The 20,844-nt window shown below is 35.0% G+C and overlaps 1 protein-coding gene across 1 annotated transcript; it reads left to right on the top strand.

Annotated features, from left to right (window-relative positions):
* Window positions 1–700: 700 nt before the first annotated feature.
* CDPK1 (calcium-dependent protein kinase 1) lies at window positions 701–8,237 on the top strand. The gene is made up of 7 exons (XM_022048936.2): window positions 701–1,544; window positions 2,003–2,146; window positions 2,268–2,420; window positions 6,370–6,485; window positions 6,586–6,753; window positions 7,275–7,505; window positions 7,664–8,237. The coding sequence occupies exons 1-7, from the start codon at window positions 887–889 to the stop codon at window positions 7,835–7,837; spliced, it is 1,644 nt and encodes a 547-aa protein (XP_021904628.1). The 5' UTR covers window positions 701–886; the 3' UTR covers window positions 7,838–8,237.
* The last annotated feature ends 12,607 nt before the right edge of the window (window positions 8,238–20,844 follow it).

Consider the following 20,844-nt stretch of genomic DNA (forward strand, 5'->3'; position numbering starts at 1 on the left):
ACACACATTCCTAATCCAATAATTAATCACAAAATTAACAATTACCATGCTTTAATCTCATTTTATCGTATAATTTTAATTATTTTTTAATTTCAATTATAAAAAATTAAATACAAATTATAAAAATGTGAACACAAAGAAATAATGGATAATATAGTAATTAAATTATGTAAAGCAAAATTAATTTGTTTGGTATTTTAAAAGTCAAACTGCTAACATCAACCGGTAAACAACTTCAACAACTTGATCTCAAACAATTCATACACAATCAACGGTTGATGTTTAAGTTGATCAAAAGGAAAGGAAATGTAATCAATTTATAATTTACTACTAAATCTGACTTAAGAAGGTAAATATCAGCTTTAGAAAACCTGTGTGTATATGCGTGTGTGTATATGTATATATATTCATTTACATCACAATCAAAGGAGAGGGGGAGAAAAAAGGAAAAATCATCCAGAAACCAGAAGTTGGGAGGATCTTGATCTGCTACATCTGAGATATACCCAATAAACTCTCCATATATATAACAACAAATCCATTTGGATTAATTAAGTAAATTATTAACCCCAAATCCACACTGATTAACCATTTAATTATTTATTAATTTATAAATCCAGCTTTTAATATTAAATTTTTTTTAAAAAAATTCAACTCAGTGAGCCGAAACTGAAAATTTCAAAAACCTTTTTTTTTTTTTTTTTTTTTTCAAAGAAAAGAAGAAGAGGAAGAAGAAGAAGAAGGAGAAAATTTCAAAAACCCAACATTTTCTCTACCGAACCCGCGTTTTCTCTCTTTCCTTCAATAACGGAATCCCTCGGCTTTAGCCGGATCTTCATCAATCAACCACTCTGTATTGGACTGCTTGCTTCTGTGTTGACTCACTATGGGAAACTGTAACGCCTGCGTTAGGCCAGAGCCTGAACAGGAAAACTCGCATAACAAGAAGAAAAAGAAGGTCCCACGGGAGAGGAAACCCAACCCTTATGCCGGAGGAGATTCCATTCTCTCGCCTGCTCCGATTCGGGTCCTCAAGGATGTCATCCCGCTCAGTCACCGGACCCGAATCTCCGACAAGTACATACTGGGTCGCGAGCTCGGTCGTGGGGAGTTCGGGATCACGTACCTCTGTACAGACCGCGAGACTCGCGAACCGTTAGCCTGTAAATCGATCTCTAAACGGAAGCTCAGAACGGCGGTTGATATCGAAGATGTGAGACGCGAGGTTGCTATAATGTCTACTTTGCCTGATCACCCGAACTTGGTGAAGTTGAAAGCGACGTACGAGGATAACGAGAATGTGCATTTGGTGATGGAGTTGTGCGAGGGAGGAGAGTTGTTTGATAGGATAGTCGCGAGGGGACATTATAGCGAGAGAGCGGCGGCTGGAATTGCTAGGACGATAGCGGAGGTAGTGAGGATGTGCCATGAAAATGGCGTGATGCATAGAGACTTGAAGCCTGAGAACTTTCTTTTTGCAAACAAGAAGGAGAATTCGGCTCTCAAGGCCATTGATTTTGGCTTGTCCGTGTTTTTCAAGCCTGGTAGGCGGCTCTTTTTCTTTTCCGTATTTCAAGAGATATTTTCTTGGATTTCTTCTTCCTTTATCGAGTTTTTGGGTTTTGTTGTATGCAGTTTCTGTTTCTCTCTCTTCCTCTCTATCTCTCTCTCTCTTTTTCTTTTTTAGTTGTAACAATTTCCTTCGTGGAAGATCTTGTACTGGATTTCTGTGGGCATGTATAGAGTTTGGTTCATGATATTGCTTAGTGTTTTTCTTTTCTCCTTTTTCTCTTTTTTTAAGCCTGCTTGTCTAAATTTTGAGTTTTGAATCGGATATCTGGAGTTTTAGATTTTGAGTCCATGTTTCCGTTCACCATTTACCTCCTCCTGGAGATTGCTCGTCAGGTTTAGATCGAACCTATGATGTTTTATCGACTGGTGGGTGGAGATGTAAAGTTGAATTATGGGTTTCGCCCGTTAAAGTTATCAGTTTTTGTTACAGGGGAGAGGTTTACAGAGATTGTTGGGAGTCCATACTACATGGCGCCAGAGGTTCTGAAGCGAAATTATGGACCTGAGGTTGATATATGGAGTGCTGGAGTGATTCTTTATATTCTGCTATGTGGAGTTCCTCCATTTTGGGCAGGTATTCTTCTTTCCTCTTCTGATTATCTTAGTAGCTTTATGTTTTTTGATGAACATGGTGTTGGCATGAAGTAGGAAGCTTGATAAATCTTTTTTTTTTTTTTTTCGATTTCTTTTGGCAGAAACTGAGCAAGGTGTTGCACTTGCAATCTTGAGGGGTGTTCTTGATTTTAAGAGGGAACCATGGCCACAGATTTCAGAGAGTGCTAAGAGTCTTGTAAGGCAGATGTTGGAGCCTGATCCGAGAAAGCGTTTAACTGCTCACCAGGTGCTTGGTAAGTACTTATTACTTTACCAATTCCCCTGATACTGAATCTTAACTTGATGCTGCTGGCTGATGTGTGATTAACTGAGATTTCTATCTTTCTTACCCGTCTTTATTGGCTTTTGATAATCCTTACATGAAGAAAATTATGAACTCAAGTGCTTGTAACTTCAATATTAACATCCTGGTGCTATAAAGTTTTCAATGTGAGGAAAATGCAAAATCAAGGAAGAATTTGAAGGTGAAATTTGAACGTTTCGGAGTTTCCCTATCTACTTTTTTAGAAGAAAAAAAATGATTTAGTGCTGTATGATTTTTAGTTCATTGGTTTCAGACAGACCAGGTTTTTGAACATTTATTAGCAACAAGAATGAACCTGAAAAAAAAAGGGTATGATCTTCAGTTTTTTTTTCTAGGTAGGTCTCCCATGGGAGACCAAAGAATGATGTTATCAGAAGAAAGAGGAGAGGATTTTTTTTTTTTTTTTTTTTTTTGAAATAGGATATGGAGAGAGTAACAACCTCAATCCAGGCAGTTTTAAGGAATATAGTCCTTCCTTTCTAATCCTTAATATATTAAGAGTTTGTTTCTCTCAACTTCTGGCTTTTCTTTTTGCCGCAAGAAGAAGCATAGACAAACCACTAAAGAAAAACTCTTTTGTTTAAAAGCAGAGGGCAAAATGAGCTTTCAATAAGAGTAGAATCAGAAGCTAAGAATAAACGTTTATGAGCTTTGGCTTGTTTAGAAGTTATAGTTTTTTAAACAGAAAGTTTGACTAATTTTACCCTAATTCATCTACTTGATATATATTTTTTTCCAAATAAATTTCTGATGGTAGTTTATTATTGCATCATAAATTATTCAAAACTTAAGAAATTTAAATAATGAAGAATTAAAATTAATATTTATATAGGTAAAATGAAATTAAAATACACACAAAAATGTTTCTGCATTCTTCACAATAGCTAGAGATGATGAAATCATCTTATTCATAAAAAGAAACTAATGTTCCTTCCAAGCACCTTTTAAATGACAAAATATGAACGAGATAACATAGTAGTTGTGTTGGCCCAAATCATTATCAGATTATTTGGTTTGTATATGAAACTTGATTGTTTACTAGTCAACTCATAGACCTGCAATCTAGAACAACCAAGGAGGTACCTTTTAAAGGAAAAGATATTGTAACTCTTGGATTTAGCTCAAATTCTTTCTACATCATTGATGTACAAGAGGTTCTTCATCTAACATTGTTCAACTGTCGAGAAGGTCTTTTGTACTTTAAATAGAGAAGGAAACACTTCAAGGGCAAAACTCCAACTAAGAAACACCTCATTCGGGCTTGATCCTAACTCTGGCCGTATATTATTAGCATTGTCAATGGGAATTTGGTTTTCACCTATCCAAGTCTTGGAATTACTTAGACAATATAGATATCTTCTAGTATAAAGCTATTGGTGAACAAGGCTCCTTATCTAGATTAGAATTGAGGGAATTTCCTTCTTTATAAGGGGAAGAAATTATTCTCTCCAAGTTAGATGCTCTTTAAAGGGTAGAACTCTAACAGAACATTATCTCATCTTGGTTAGTTTAATTTACCCACATAAAGATTAACTAAAAATATTAAAAATCGATTGAAAGAGAGAAATTTCAAGAAGAAATTCATAAAAACATTGCAATTATTCATAGAATACCATTTATAAATTCTGTATACACTTTTTTATAGAATTGTTTATCAAACGTTACATTACTTCTATCTTAAAAAATACTTTATTAAAAGATATTCTCAGAATACTTTAACCAATCACAACAATGTTCTACTTGGCTAAATGAACAAGATAGTGCACTTAGGGATTTAAGATTGGCTCAAGAAGAAACTTCTAGTTTTCAGATAATCTTACTAAAAATTACTTAGAAAGGTTGTAGGTAAGTGAAATTTATAGTCCCAACACATAAATAGCCATTAGAGAGAGGAAGATTTCAGAACTATACATTTAATGCTCTCTAACTGATGCTTTTGAAATTCTGAAGATTTCTGTGTGATGTCAAGAAATTCTTACATCACATCTTCACATATTTTTTCAAAAACAGGGAAAACTGTGTGACAAAAACACACGAAATAATTTTTGACGTCACATCCATCTTCAAAAATGCAGAAATTAGTGTGAAGAAAATGTGTGATGTAATTCTTCACATCATATGGCTCTGCAACTTCTCATCGGGAAGAAAGTATGTGAAGCAGTTTTTCAGATCACATTATTAAACTTCTTGTCAATGTAAAGGAGGGATGTAAATCAACTATTCACATCACATGATTGCTAGCATGAAGGTGTATGAAGCAGATATTTAGAGAGCAAATCATTTCATTTTTGCTTTTCTTCAAAGAGATGACTTTTCACATGAAAAATTTCAGGAAGAATTTTCTCAGAAACATTTTCAAATTTTATTTTTAAAATTTCAAAATAAATAAAGATTCTTGAGAGAAAAGTAAAATCAGCAACTTACATAAGATGCAGTAAACAAAATATTTTAAGCATTAAGACTTCCATTCTCTTTCTTTTTCGTCCCTATCCAAAAATTTTCAAGCTCCAGTTTTGTTACTTTATCTTTTGCTACAAAAATTATTTTGCAAAACAAACTTAGAGTGATGTTAGCATAAATTAAATTATTATTATTTTATCAAATAAGTGTATATTTTCCAACGAAGGCAAATGTCAAAGCGTGCTGGGATCAGCATGGGGTGCCATTGCTAGCCTTGTTGTTCCTGGTAAGCCTTTGTCTTGATAAATCAAGTTTCAACTTCCTTCAGAATCCCAAAAGCAGAGATTTCTAAAATTATGGCTGATGCATCAAAATGAACAAGTTTAGCAATTCTAGTTTGAAACATCATTTGTTAGATGACAATGGTATGCCATTATATATTGCCTTGGAGTTTTGAGAGGATTAGGAGTTAGAAGTTGAAAATGTGGCAGGTAATATTTTGCAATTGTTTTCCAGTCTTGAGGATTACAGTTGTTGAAGATGTCTTAGTCTTGCTCTTGCTTTGGCTGATGTGTAGTTCTCAATTGTAACTGCATCTTCAAGGACACCTACTTTGGTTCTGTCTTATGGAAATACTCAGAAATTCTACTAGATACCATATGGATGTATTCTTGCTCAGAGTGTTGTACCTTGCAAGAAGGTTAATATGAAACTCTTCTGCAAAGCATGACATCACCCGTCAGTTATTGCTATCTATATGACTTATGTTTGGATTTCTTTTCTGTTGGAGTTCAACTTCCAGACACAACGTTTCAGCAAGTTGGCATGTTTAATTTGGGACCCTAATGTAGAAGTCTTCTATTAACTTTTCACTTCTCTTATGTGGAGGATTTTTGAAGTTCTTGTTCATGGAAGTGTGCCATTGGTTAAATGTGAGAAAAAGCATCATATTTGCTCTTATAATTTTCTGTTGAATCGATCTGTGATTCCTTTCTTTGAGTTCCTTATCTTCCGTGAATTGATCTTTGTGCAAGGGCTAATGTAGTTATAATGGTCGTGAAATATGAGTGTTGTGATATGCAGTTGCCGCAAAAATTTAGTAACTTCACCAATGCAAAGTCCGAGCTGCTAAATGTGAAAGCATGTTCATGTTGACATTATCTCATAGAAAGAGATTATATTATTTGTTATCTAGGAACTCCTTAATATCATAAGAGAAATGTACTCCTTAAGAATATGATTGGCTATAATTGGAACAAATAAACTATTATTGTGGAATATTGAGAAAATACATAGTCCAATTATGAGAAGATTGAAATTTCATTACAAGATGATGAAAATTGATCTTCTAGAGAATTTCAAGTAGAATTGAGAAAATTTATTCCAACATATATCAGTTAATCTTCTTGAAGGTTGGTTGTCTTGTGCAACATGGCCATTTCTTAATAGTACTTTTATCTTTTCCCCCATTTTGGCAGAACATTCCTGGTTACAAAATGTTAAGAAAGCTCCAAATGTTCCTCTGGGAGATATTGTAAGGTCAAGGTTGAAGCAATTTTCGGTGATGAATAGATTCAAAAAGAAAGCTCTGAGAGTAAGCGTTGCAGATTTTCATCTGAAGATCTGATGGTGGATTCAGTTTTGAGTGCTTCACTATATTATGTTGATATGTCTTTGCTCTATATATGCTGCAGGTGATCGCAGAGCACTTATCCGTTCAGGAGGTAGAGGTAATCAGAGATATGTTTACATTGATGGATACGGACAGTGATGGGAAAGTAACATATGATGAACTGAGGGCTGGGCTTCGGAAAGTTGGTTCACAATTGGCTGAACCAGAGATAAGGATGATGATGGAAGTGGTAATGTCATTGATTAACTCTGTTCACATTGGATATTTTGATGTTCTGTCCAACTTACTAAGAATTTGAATGAGTTGAGTCCTGCATGCCTTCTTTTCACCTATAAAGATGCACTAAATGGTGTAACTTCATTTATTAACTTTCTTGAGTTTTCACTTCATTTTTATTTGTTTTGGATTGAAGATGCTGGCTTTGTGTCGATATCTAGCAACCTGTATGAATTATTGGTGTGGACTTTACAGGCTATAGGCGTGTACTTAGAGGCTTTTGACTATGCACTGCAAGTAGATTATTGAGATGGTCTCTAGATGCTTAGGATGCTGAGAAGTTTATCCATGCTTTTTCCTGATACTTTCTTATTTTTTCATTGGTATTAAATAAACTAAAACTAATAAACTTTAGAATGAAACGATGCTAGTAATTTGTTTTTTGAAATAGAAAGGATGCTAGTAAATTAAGATCTTGTATTTCAAGGTCAATATTCCTACTTTCCAAATATGATTTTTTTGAGGTTTGATCAGGCTGATGTGGATGGGAATGGAGTTTTGGATTACGGAGAGTTTGTAGCAGTCATAATTCACTTGCAGAAGATGGAGAATGATGAACATTTCCGCAGAGCATTTATGTTTTTTGATAAAGATGGAAGTGGATATATTGAGTTAGCTGAGCTACGGGAAGCTTTGGCCGATGAGTCAGGTGAAACAGATGATGCTGTCCTGAATGACATCATGCGAGAAGTTGACACAGACAAGGTTTTTGGCTCTTACCATCTCATTTCACTTAATTTTGTATCAACTCTTTCGTCAATGCAGATAAAGAGTTGGTTCTTTGAAATTATGATACTCACCACATGATGTTATTTCAATACATCTATTCTCAATTAGTTTTGTTTTGCAACTACCGTTTCCAGGATGGATGTATCAGTTATGAGGAGTTTGTTGCAATGATGAAAGCGGGAACTGACTGGAGAAAAGCATCTAGGCAGTATTCGAGAGAGAGATTCAAGAGTTTAAGCCTCAACTTAATGAAGGATGGTTCTTTACATCTCCATGATTCAGTAACTGGCCAATCCATCGCGGTATGAGGTTCTGTGGTTTTGTTTTCCTTTAGCTTTCTAAGTCTCCCCTCCCCGCCCCTGCCACAGACAGCCTTGGCGAGTTCTTCGTACAAGGATTGCTGCACACGGGATAAATGAAACTGAGCTGGGCACCCAAAAGAAGCATTTTGTGAATTACATTTGTTGGTTTTGCTTCCCGTTCGGCTGCAAGAAGTGTTAACTGAATGGGTGACTGGATATTGGTTATCATATTTTCTGGGGGCACCAGTTCTTAAATATGTTTCACATATTACTTTGTATATTTGTCATGTGATCAGTGTTTTGACAGTTCAATATGTATTTGAACTTCTCAAGCATTGTGCAGAAACCCTACTGAGAACATATCAAGTTTGAGGAAGTTTATTTTGTTTGCTTTGCAGTTACTAAACCCAATCTTAAAATTCCGAAATCCAAATTATATATATTCTTAAGTGGAAGCTGCCTTGTTAGGTTAAGTTGTATTTTTAGTATATATAAATATGTATATGTGGACCAAAATACTCAAAAGTATTCTTACTACCTGTAAAATATTCAAATAAATACTTGCAAAACTTTGCATGCAATTAAATCTTGAATTTTTGAACTTTGTTTGAATCAGCCTCTTGATGGATGGAATACAAATCAGACTCTGTAATCCCATAACTAGTCTTTGTTATGAATTTAGGAGAATCACATCCTAAAAACTAATCATACACTCTGCAATCTTAGTGTGCACGCAGACTGACTTTCGATATCACCCACTTGCATTGCATGATTGTTATGTCTTACGATTAGGGTTACACGAGAAAATTGAAGCTATGTAAAAACATAATTGATGAACTCAAAAGAAGTTGGCCTTTTATGGTGAGATTACACACCAAAATAAGCAACGGTCAATTTAGAAAAATTCGGGTTTGAGAAATGGTACCAAGTAGGAAGGTATTAGGCACCCAACTAGTGGTATATTGTAAAAAATAGTACTATATAGAGAACCTATTATAAAAAAACTTGAGAAAGCATTCGAGAGTTCTGTGTATTGAGAATATACAAGTGATTAGTGAGATAAACACCAAGAGAAATAATGTGTTGAAAAAAATTTAAGAAAATAGGGAAAAATCAAACAGTTGGCTTGAGAAAAAGGATGTAGGCACGAGTTGTGTGGTCTAACATCAATACACCGAGTTTGTGTTCTCTTCAATTCTCTCTTTTTATTTATTTTTAACTTATTTATTAACATTGTTTGATATTTTATTCTAACACATTTTTCACATACAGATTTAGAGATTTACTCGTAAAGTTAAACTCTTTATTATTCTCAATTCATTCCATCGTCGTTACCTTTAAAAATTTAACTAGAAAGTAAAATTTTTACGATTGATTACTATGTGGTATTTTGTATATATCTTTTATTTGCTTTTAGTAAATAATTGATAAGTTGAAGGAGATTCAATGAAATATAAAATATAAATTCAATTTTTTTATGAAAATAAAAAAAAACAAATGTTATTATATAATGTTTGGCAAATATCTTGGAATTCTTCACCTTTAATATTTTTTTAAAATATGTAAATTTTTTATTTTTTATTTTTTAAATATAAAATTTTTTATTCTACGAAAAATATTTATCATACATAGTATTTTTAAGACATGCATATTGAGTATTAATTAAAAATATTATACAAGATATTAAAATAATCATGTAGATTATAAAATGAATCATAATATCTATCATACTTAACTATCGCTATAACATAAGTAAAATATTTGGTGTATATTTTTTTGCTCATTTTCCTGTCTTCAATCATGTCTCTTTTATTATTTAATTTATTTCTTAAATCATGTCTGTCTCGCGTTGATTATAGAGATAATACTTGTATATATAACAACATTATTGTAATCAATCATATTAGCCTAGTTGGACAAGTTTTCATGGTGGCAGAACAGGTTTACAAACTGCAATATAAAGTGTGACCACCGAAATTGTACCTTCTAACAAAGCTGTCGAAGGTTCTTCTTATTACCTATACTCATCTGACAATCCAGGTTTGATTTTGTCACACATCTTCTTAGTGAAAATAGAGATAACTATTTCATTTTGAGATGCAATTTTATAAACAGGATTTCATTCTAAAAACAAAACTTGTTTTTTGAATTGAGTGATTAAAAGACCTGATGCCAACTCGCCAAAGTTTCAATCTTGGATGCCACGCAATGCAGTTGTTTTGTCTTGGTTAACAAATGCACTTACTAAAAAGCTTCAGGGTTGTGCGGCTCATGTCGAGACAACAAGAAAGGAATGAGAAGATTTGGAACAGGGATTTACTTGAGGCATAGGCCCTAGAGTATATGAGTTGAAATTAGCAATAACGCTCTACAGCAGGAAAAGTCCTCGATTTCAGCATATTATGGAAAATTGAAATCTACTTGGGATGAATTGCAGAGTCTCAATCCAACTCCATTATGCACTTACAGATGTAACTGTGATGTAGCAAAGCGGATGCAGTCCATACATGAAGAAGAAAAGATATTTGATTTTCTAATGGGGCTTGATGATGTTTTCTCAATTGTTAGATCACAGATATTGAGTGTAGATCTATTGCCAAACCTTGGGAGAGTCTACGATATTGCAGCACAAGAAGAGAAGCAACAATCAGTTGTGGCAACTCGAACTCCCTCCATTGAAGGAGCTGCATTACTTGCAAAAGGGAATGAACTAAAACAGAAGAAGAGTGACAACGGAAGCAGATGTCAGTTTCCACCTCGTGTTCATTGAGGAAAAACTAACCACAGCAAAGATGTCTAGTTAACACTTCTTGCAGCCGAAAGCGAAGCAAAACCAACAAAATATAATTCACAAAATGCTTCTTTTGGGTGCCTAGCTCAGTTTCTTTTATCCCATGTGCAGCACTCTTTGCACGAAGGACACGCCAAGGATGTGTGTGGAGAGGGCGGCGAGGGAGGACTTAGAAAGCTAAAGGAAAACAAAACCACGAGACCTCATACCGATATGGATTGGCCAGTAACTGAATCATGGAGATGTAAAGAATCATCGTTCACTAAAGTTGGGGCTTAAACTCTTGAATCTCTCTATCGAATACTGCGTAGATGCTTTTCTCCAGTCAGTTCCCGCTTTCATCATTGCAACAAACTACTCATTACTGATACACCCATCCTGGACACAGTAGTTGGAAAATGAGAAGCAAATTAAGAATGGATGTATTGAAATAACATCATGTGGTGAGTATCGTAATTTCAAAGAACCAACTCTTTATCTGCATTGATGCTTTTATCATCATTTTAGCAGTGAGCAGTGTATTATTTTTTAGTGTAAAGTATGTGGAAGCACATCAGATTTTAAGTTGAAAATTGTTGTTAAATGGGTTTTCACACTTCAAAGAAATCATTCCAATTTAGTGTAATAGAAAAAAAAAATCATATTTTCTTGGTTGTGTTGTAAATCTTGTCATAATTTTTTAATTTTCTTTATAATTCTATTTAATGATATATTTACAACTACACTAAATAATTATGCGGTGTAAATTGATTTATTAACTTTCTAGAGTTTCACTTCATTTTATTCGTTTTGGATTGCAGGTACTTGCTTTGTGTCAATATCTAGCGACCTTTATGAATTTTTGGTGTTGACTTTATAGGCCATAGCCCTGCACTTAGAGGCTGCCGACTATGCTTAGGGTGCTGAGAAGTTTACCCATGCTTTTTCCTAATACCATCTTACTTTTTCATTAGTACTGAATAAACTAAATTAATGAACTTTGGAAAGAAAGGATGCTAATAAATTAAGATCTTGTATTTCAAGGTCAATATTCTTACTTTCCAAATATGATTTTTTTTGAGGTTTGATCAGGCTGATGTGGATGGGAATGGAGTTTTGGATTATGGAGAGTTTGTGAAATTCATAATTCACTGGCAGAAGATGGAGAATGATGAACATTTCCGCAGAGCATTTATGTTTTTTGATAAAGATGGTAGTGGATATATTGAGTTAGCTGAGCTACGGGAAGCTTTGGCCGATGAGTCAGGTGAAGAGGATGATGCTGTCCTGAATGTGATCGTGAGAGAAGTAGAGACAGACAAGGGTTTTGACTCTTACTATCCCTTAATTTCACTTAACTTTGTGTCAACTATTCCATCAATGCAGATAAAGAGTTGGTTCTTTGAAATTACGATACTCACCACATGATGTTATTTCAATACATCCATTCTTAATTTGCTTCTCATTTTCCAACTACTGTGTCCAGGATGGGTGTATCAGTAATGAGTAGTTTGTTGCAATGATGAAAGCGGGAACTGACTGGAGAAAAGCATCTACGCAGTATTCGATAGAGAGATTCAAGAGTTTAAGCCCCAACTTTAGTGAACGATGATTCTTTACATCTCCATGATTCAGTTACTGGCCAATCCATATCGGTATGAGGTCTCGTGGTTTTGGTTTCCTTTAGCTTTCTAAGTCTTCCCTCGCCGCCCTCTCCACACACATCCTTGGCGTGTCCTTCGTGCAAAGATTGCTGCACATGGGATAAAAGAAACTGAGCTAGGCACCCCAAAGAAGCATTTTGTGAATTACATTTGTTGGTTTTGCTTGGCATTCGGCTGCAAGAAGTGTTAACTGAATGGGTGACTTGGATATTGGTTATCCTATTTTCTGGTGGCACCAGTTCTTAAATTTGTTTCACATATAACTTTGTACATTTGTCATGTGATCAGTGTTTTGACAGTTCAATATGTATTTGAACTTCTCAAGCATTGTGCAGAAACCCTTCTGAGAATATATCAAGTTTGAGGAAATTTCTTATGTTTGTTTTGCAGTTACTAAACCAGATCCTAAACTTCCATAATTCGAATTGTATATATTCTTAAGTGGAAGCTGTCTTGTTAGATTAAGTTGTATTTTTAGTGTATATAAATATATGTTTGTATATCAAAATACTCAAAAATATTCTCACTACCTGAAAATATTCAAATAAATATACTTGCAGAACTTTTGCAAGCAATTAAATCTTGAATTTTGAACTTTGTTTGGATCAGCCGCTTGATGGATGGAATACAAATCAGACTCTTTAATCCCATAACTAGTCTTTGTTATAAGTTTAGGAGAATCACATCCTAAGAACTAATTAAGCTGGGAGAGCTATACTGATATAAACCGCAAACTGATGTAGTCTACCATGTTATGCAATCTTGGTGCCTACGCAGACTGATTTTATACTAGCTCTCTTCAATTAGTCTCAAGCAAAACTTGCATTTTCGATGTCACCATTTGCGTCGCATGATTGCCTTGGTGTAAAAATATAACTAACGGATTTAAAAGAAGTCAGTCATTTAAAGTGGAATTACACACCAAAATAAGCACCAATCAATTTAGAAAAAATCGGGTTTGAGAAATAGTACCTTTTAGGAAGGTATTAGGCACCCGCCTAGCAACATATTGTAAAAAATAGTGCCGGGTAGAGAAGTTTGGTAAGCATGTACCAAGAATAACTAAGCATATTGTCAATGAAAAAAATTCGAGAAAAATTTTGAGAGTTCTTTGTATTGAAGATATTGGTTGGTGAGGTAGGTAGGCACCGAGAAAAATAATGTGTTGTAAGAGATCAAAGAAAGTTGTGAAAACTCAAGCGGTTGGCTTGAGGAAGAGGATGTAGGTACATGTGATGTGATCTAACATCTAGAAACCGAGTTTGCATTCTCTTCCGTTCTTTTTTCTTAATCTATGTTTAACGTATTACTTAACATTACTTAATATTTTATTCTAGCACACATTCCACATACAAATTTGAAGATTCATTCATAAAGTCAAACTCTTTATTATTTTCAATTTATTCTATCATCGATATCCTTAAAAATTTGATTGGAAAGCGAGATTTTTCGCTTTTATTCGTACATTCCATACATATTATTCAATAAAAATATTCATATAATAAAAATTCTTCTACTTTACGAAATATATTGAATATAAAAAAAGTTGAATAATTCTTTAAAAGTTTAAAATTTTAATCTCAATTCATTTGTCCTTGTGTTATATTAGAATTTGAGCCAGTAATTATTTTTAGATATTCGGGAGATAGCATCAAAAGTTAATCTAATATTCAGCGTTAACTAATTATTAGTAGACTCTAATATTTTTAGAATGAAGATCGTCTATATAGTTAATAAGCGGATATGGAGCATGAGCATAATTAAGAAGATTTACCCCGAGTACTGGTGATACCATTTTTCATCTCCCTTGCTCACACAAATTTCACAAAGATGATAATTTAAGAAGCATTTCTCGCTTTTAAGTATCGAGCATTTAATTATCATTTCTATATTTTGTGGTATTGCATTGAAAAATGGCTTTAATGGAAATCATCATATCCACTTTGCAAATCATCAATAAATTTAAACTTGTATTTCCAATCACTTAATCAAATTTCATAACATGATTAGTTCTGGTTGAGCCATAAGTCAATGCACTACCATAAAAACAGTAATAAAATAGATCATATAAAATTTCATATAGAATTGAAGCAATATAATTCCGATTCTAGTAATTTTAGTGCAAATTTTGAAACATATTGATTCAGTTCCGCGTAAAATTCCATATGTGGACTTAATTTTTTTTTTCTTTTTCATATGAATATGATTCTTGCAAATCATCCCTTATTTTTCTAATCTCTTAATATAGATCTATTTTATACTTAATATTTAACTAACAACAGTCGTCACATACGTAATAAGCACCGAGTAATATATCATACGTAACATCTTATATTGATATTTAATATTAATTTAATTATAAACGTATATGGATTAAAAATATTATACAATATATTAAAATAATCATGTTGATTATAAGATGAATCATAATCAAAATTTTGTTGAATTCTATATCGAATTATCACGTTTACTATTGATATGTTCTAGAAACGATTTTAAGGTATGAGTCTAATCAAACTAACCTAAATTGAATGAGCACACCAAAAACTTACAAAAAATGAAAAAAAAAATGAACCGAGAAATTTAAAAGATTCTAATTCCTATAATACTTAAAGATGTATATAGATAGGAAATTAGAATATTATAATACTTCAACAAATCTAAATAAATTTCAAGTACAAAATAATAATAATAATAATAATAATAACCAGAAAAAAAATTCTTTCACGTTCGAAATTAAAGTGTTCTTGTTCTGCATCACTTTTGATCTTGTTCCAAACAGATTATGATGATTCAAGATTTTGGATAGTTTCTTGTTCCAAATAGATGATGATGATGATTCAAGATTTTGGATGATCTTGAACCAGAATATCCTCCAGAAGAACCAAGAAATGAAATTTCTGGCTCACCAGAGAAATTTATGGAGCATGAACCATGACTCTCTAAGTTCAGTTATACTAAGCAAGCTGATGAGACGACAACAGATTCAAGATTAACTATACAAAAACAGGTTCAAGAATTCCAGAAAGAAAAGAAAGAAAGAAGGAAAACTGATCTCTTCTCTCACTTCCACGAAGGAAGAGGGAGCCGAAGTTGAAAAACCTTGCAGGAAACGGTGACGTTTTCTATTTGGAGGGGCTGGGTTTGAAGAAATAAAGGAGAGAAAGGCTCAGGCTGGGACTATTTCCGACCTTGTTTGGTTCATTTTTGGTGTTTGGCCGGTGGGAAAAAAAAAAAAAAAGATGCAGAGGAAAAGGAAGAGAGAAAAAATTGGCATGGATCTTTTGGTTCTGAGGAAGGGAAGGAAGGAGAAACTATGTACATATATACATATATAAATTGAAAGTTTTCTCAGAAAGTTTGAGAAATAAAGTTCTTCATTGAAACTTTTAAACGATATAATGTGTGTGTACATATACGTTCATATGTACATATTTCCTATATAGTATAATTCAATTAAATTATTTTTTTTATTTTTTATTTATTCTTTCTTGTTGTCTACTCTTCCATTTTTTTTTTAAAGTTAATAAATAGAATAAAACAAAAAGATAAAAGATTACTTTAAAAATTAAAACTTTTTTCTTTATGACATTTTGGGTCATTATCCTTTTTAATTGTATAGACAAAATTAAGGTATAACACACCATCAAAGACATATATAAAAACTTTATAAATTAAATTTCTCATTAAAAAAAATTTTAAAAATTAATAACTAGAGAAATTTTCCTACCAAAAATATCACAAATTCAAAACTTCAAAATTTTAAACATGAAATAAATTATTCTATTTATAACCATATTAACTTCTAACACTATATAAGTCGAAGTAGGAGTTTGAAAAATAAAATTGTGATTCTCTTTTTATAATTTTTTTTTATTTAACAAAATAATTTTTATTTTCTCCAACAAAAAGAACATACTAAAAAACAAAATAAAAAAACATTGGAAGCTTGTAATTAATAAAATACCACACAATAGAATTGACAATGGCTATACAATCACCTTCCTAATAGCCAGTGATGTGGTTTTTCTTGTTAATTTATGATAATAATTGTTCATCAACTTGTCAAGAGATATGAAATCTGTAACGACCCCAGAAATATTCAAAGGAAATAAATAATAATTAAAGTGCAGAAGTAAAATAAATGTTTAAGATTTACATTCCTTATGCAATAACTTAAAGTATCAATTAGTGCTACGAAATTCACTCTTTTGAAGGAAATACAAAGAATAAGGAAATAAACGGAAAATAAAGAAAGCTAGCATTCTACTCGCAACTCTCTTTGCGGATTGGGTTCTGAATCCTGATCTTCTTTATCTGAAATGGTTAAATAAGAGATGAACTACACTACCTCAGTAAGAATATTACATTATATCACCGACACATAAATGAAGGTTGGTAGAGAAAAATCAAAAACAACTAATGGAGCACTAAATTAAGTAAATTCATTTATCAATAATAAAACTATTTACCGTCCACTTACCGTAGTGAGATTTGTGGAAAACAATAACATTATATACATCATGATTTCGAATATACTTGGCAACATAGCTCATATTATACTTTCATATTCAAATCATCAAACAACAATTGCCTATTTTTCATCACCAATCTACTGGTATCCATGAGGGTCCATAGGGATGTCACCACTACGCGTGAACCTTTTTCTTTAACATTCTTAATTACGGGCCGTCCTCATACCTTATCCGGTATTAGCGCCAAATTACCAAATCTCAATATCTCGTCCGGTATTAAGGTGAAGCGGACCGTCCCCATATCCTGTCTGATATGAGCACCAAGTTACCAAGTCTCCATACTCCGTCCGGTATGAAACACGTTTACAGTAGGGTTCCCTATGTACCCAGTTCATGCACCATCTCCCAAGATGTCTAGTAAGGTTGCCGTTTCATCCAGTCACTTAATCATAGAAGTTTTTCGTTTACTATTAACCTCCATTTTTTCAATTCAACTATAAACACGTAAAACAACAATACATGCATTCAAAGTTATAAAATAAATCAACAAAGCATTATCATGCATTTAAACTATAAAAATAATCAACAGAAATCAACAGAGACTAGTTTCCGATTCTGGCTCCATTAGCAATCCATAATTAATTATGAACATTTTTTAAATTGTACAGAATACCGTATTTATTGTTAATTAGACTTTAGTTCTCTAACACAGAATAGGGTGAGGGATTCTTACTCATTTTGGTGCCCAAAAAGCTAAGCTGTTCACTGCGCTTACAGACGGTTTTTCGGTTCTCTGAATTTTTCTTCAAGAATCAAAATGCGCTATAAGTACCTACAAATGTCCCAAATAACCCTAAAATTAATCTCAGGGCCCACTTTGGCCAATTAAAGAATTCTGGCACGGTTGCTCCTCCATGCTCCGACGACAGCACCGCCGCCTATGGCGGCGGTCCGCCACGGGTCGATTGTTTTCGACCATTTTCGATCAAATTCAGCCGATTCTGCATCAATTCCTGCGAGAAAATACGTTAAAGGGTCTTGGTTGGCCGAAAAAATACAAAAAATCGAAACTCATCGGCAGTAGGGCGCTCTGGTGTGGCAGCTCCTTCGACTCACGTTATGGTTGGGTGTTTTGCTCCGGCCAACCTGTAGATAAGAAAACGGTGGTCACAACGGTGAAAAAATTTACGCAAAATAAAAACTAGAAAAGGCCTCATCGGAGGCGTTTTGTAAAATTCTTCGCGACGGCGACACTCGACTTTGCCCAGATTTTTCGGCCAATTGGTCAGTTCTTTTACTCTGACTTGGTCATGGATGTGTTTAAAATTGAATTTTGAGCAAAGAAATTTTTTTTTACCTCTTTTGACGGTCAGAAAGGGCTCCGGCGCCGCGGCGGATGGCAGCGGTCTCCTTCCCAACGGATGGGTCTTCTTCTCCGACGAGGGGGTCTAGCGGCTAGGGTTAGGGTTTGGTGTGAGTGGGATTATTTATATCGTCCGTATGTAATCTGGACAGTCCATCGCGTTTGATCTGTACCGTCCGATCGTGATTAAATAGGAAGTGAATCTGAACCGCTCATCGAGATCTAATATGAACCATTCATCACGATCCAATCTGGACCGTCTGATCGCGTTTAAATCTGACCATCTGATCGCATTGGGGAGGAAACGCATCTAAGCCTTTCAATCGCGGGCACGTAGATCGCCCGCATGGCCTCCTGCGTGGCACCGCTTCAGCGTCCGCTGCCACGCAGTGCGTCCTGATTCATCGGGCCTGCTAACCGGGCATCCGACATAGTAAAACTTCTCTAAATTGTATTTTTATCCCAGTTTTTTATTTTTCTTTCAAAAATACCCCCAAAACCTAAATTTTCACCCCTTTTTCTTCATATCTTTTTCAATTTCATCATCCATCAAATTTATTTCATTTTTATTCCAAAATAAAATTTAAAAAAAAATTTAGTTCCTCAAATATGTCTCTCTCACTCTCAATCAAACAGCTGGAGGTATTTGGCTATGAAGTCTGATTCTAGCTCCCATATGGTGTAACACCCAAGTAAAATAAAAATTTTATTTTATTATTTTTATTTTATTTTATTTAATTTAATGAAAATAATAATAATAATAATGATAAAATTGGGTAAAAATATTATTTAAATTTAATTGAAATTGATTTTGGAAAAAAGGGGTGAAAATTTGGATTCTGCGGGTGTTTTTGAAAAGAAAATCAGAAACTGGGGGTCAAAACGTAATTTAAAAAAATTGTGCCACGTCAGCACCCACCTCAGCAGCCACGTCAGCGGCCCGGTCAGCAGCCCCGGCCAACCAAGACTCGCCGCGTGGCAAGACAATGCTGACCAAGGAACGGGCCACGTGGGCGATCCGCATGCGTGCGATCGGACTGCCCAGATCCGTTCCCGCACGCACGGACGGCCCAGATTGCATCGCGATGGACGGCCCAGATTTAATCCCAATTAAATCGCGATCGAACGGCCCAGATTTGATCTTGATGGACAGTTGAGATTAAAAGGCAAAGGGTATAAATAACCCCACCCACACCTGACCACAAAAACCCTAGCCGCCAGTGCCTCGTCGGAGAAGAAGAACCAGACGCCGGAGGAGCCGGCCGCCGCCACCCGCCACCGCACCGGGGAAGTTTCCGACCGCCGATCGAGGTAAATTTTCTCCCCCTTGCTTGTTTTTTGATGCTGAGTCCGCCTATGGTCAAATCGGAGCCAAACCACCGACCAAACGGTCAGAAAACCCAACTGAAGTCCAGCAGCGCCGCCGCGCCCCTCCTCGATTTTTGCCTCCGCTGAGGCCCTTCCCGGCCTCCGTTCGATGCAAATTTTATACCACTGTGATCACCGTTCTTTTCTCTACAGGTTGATTGGAGCCAAACATCAAAACGCGACTCACGCCGAAGGAGCTGCCGCACCTGAGAGCATCGCCGCCGGTAAGTCTCAGTTTTTCGTAATTTTTTGGCCCACCGAGGGCCCTAGGGTTGTTTTATCACAGGGACCGATGCGAGTGTGGCCGAATTCGATCGAAAACGGCCAAACCGAGGCGAATCGCCGTCGCCGAAGCACGGCATAGCCACCGTGCCGAAATTCCGATATTGGCCGAAAGGGGCCCTAGGTCTGATTTGGGATTTTTTGGGTCACGTGCAGGTACCAGTAGTGCTTTTCAGTTTTTCGAAAAAAATTCAAAAAAATTAGGGACAGCCCGTAGGCGCACTGTAGAGTCAATTTCAGACCGCGAAATAAGTAAGGACCCCTCACTCTATTTCCTATCACGGTATTAAAGCTAAATAAATAATTAAACTGTACTTTGTGACTTTATAGATGTATAATTGATTAAGATTGCCAATGGAGCCCGAGTCTGACACAGTGTTGGTCTGTTATTGTTTGATCTATTTTTCAGTATTAAATGCAGCATGATGTCTGATGTATTTATTTTATGGTCTCGTATGCATGAATCATGGTTTCTTTTATTATGGTTGATATTATGATTAACCCGATACTGTGTTGTCTTGTTTGGTGTCAATTACTGGTTTACATGTTGTGTATGATTGGATGATTGAGACCAAGAAAAAAAGGCAAAAAAGGTTATGTGAATTGATAAATGGATAATGTGGACAGCCTGACTAGATATCCTAGGAGATGGTGGACGAACTAGATCTGTAGGGAACCCTACCGGGAACGTGGTCTCTCATACCGGACAGGGTATGGAGGCCTTATGTGTTTTGGCGCCCATACCGAACAGGGTATGAGGACGGACCGTTTCACCCTCATACCGGACAGGGTATTGAGGTTCATGGTTTTGGCACCCATACCGGACGGGGTATGGGGACGACCCTGAAATCAGGTTGTAATGTTTATGGTTCACGGGTAGCGGGGACCCCCTATAGATCCCCATGGATACTAATAGGCTGGTGAATGAGGAAAGTATGTTGTTTAATGATTGAAATGCAAATGCGTGGTAAGTGTTATGTTATACAATTTATATGATTTCATGATGATGATAATGTTATTATTTTCATATGTTGTTTTCATGGATCTCACCAAGGTAAGTGGACAGTAAAGGTTTTTATGTTAATAAACGA

Source organism: Carica papaya, chromosome 9 (assembly GCF_054855325.1).
Source record: "Carica papaya isolate Zhongbai chromosome 9, ASM5485532v1, whole genome shotgun sequence".
NCBI lineage: Eukaryota > Viridiplantae > Streptophyta > Magnoliopsida > Brassicales > Caricaceae > Carica > Carica papaya.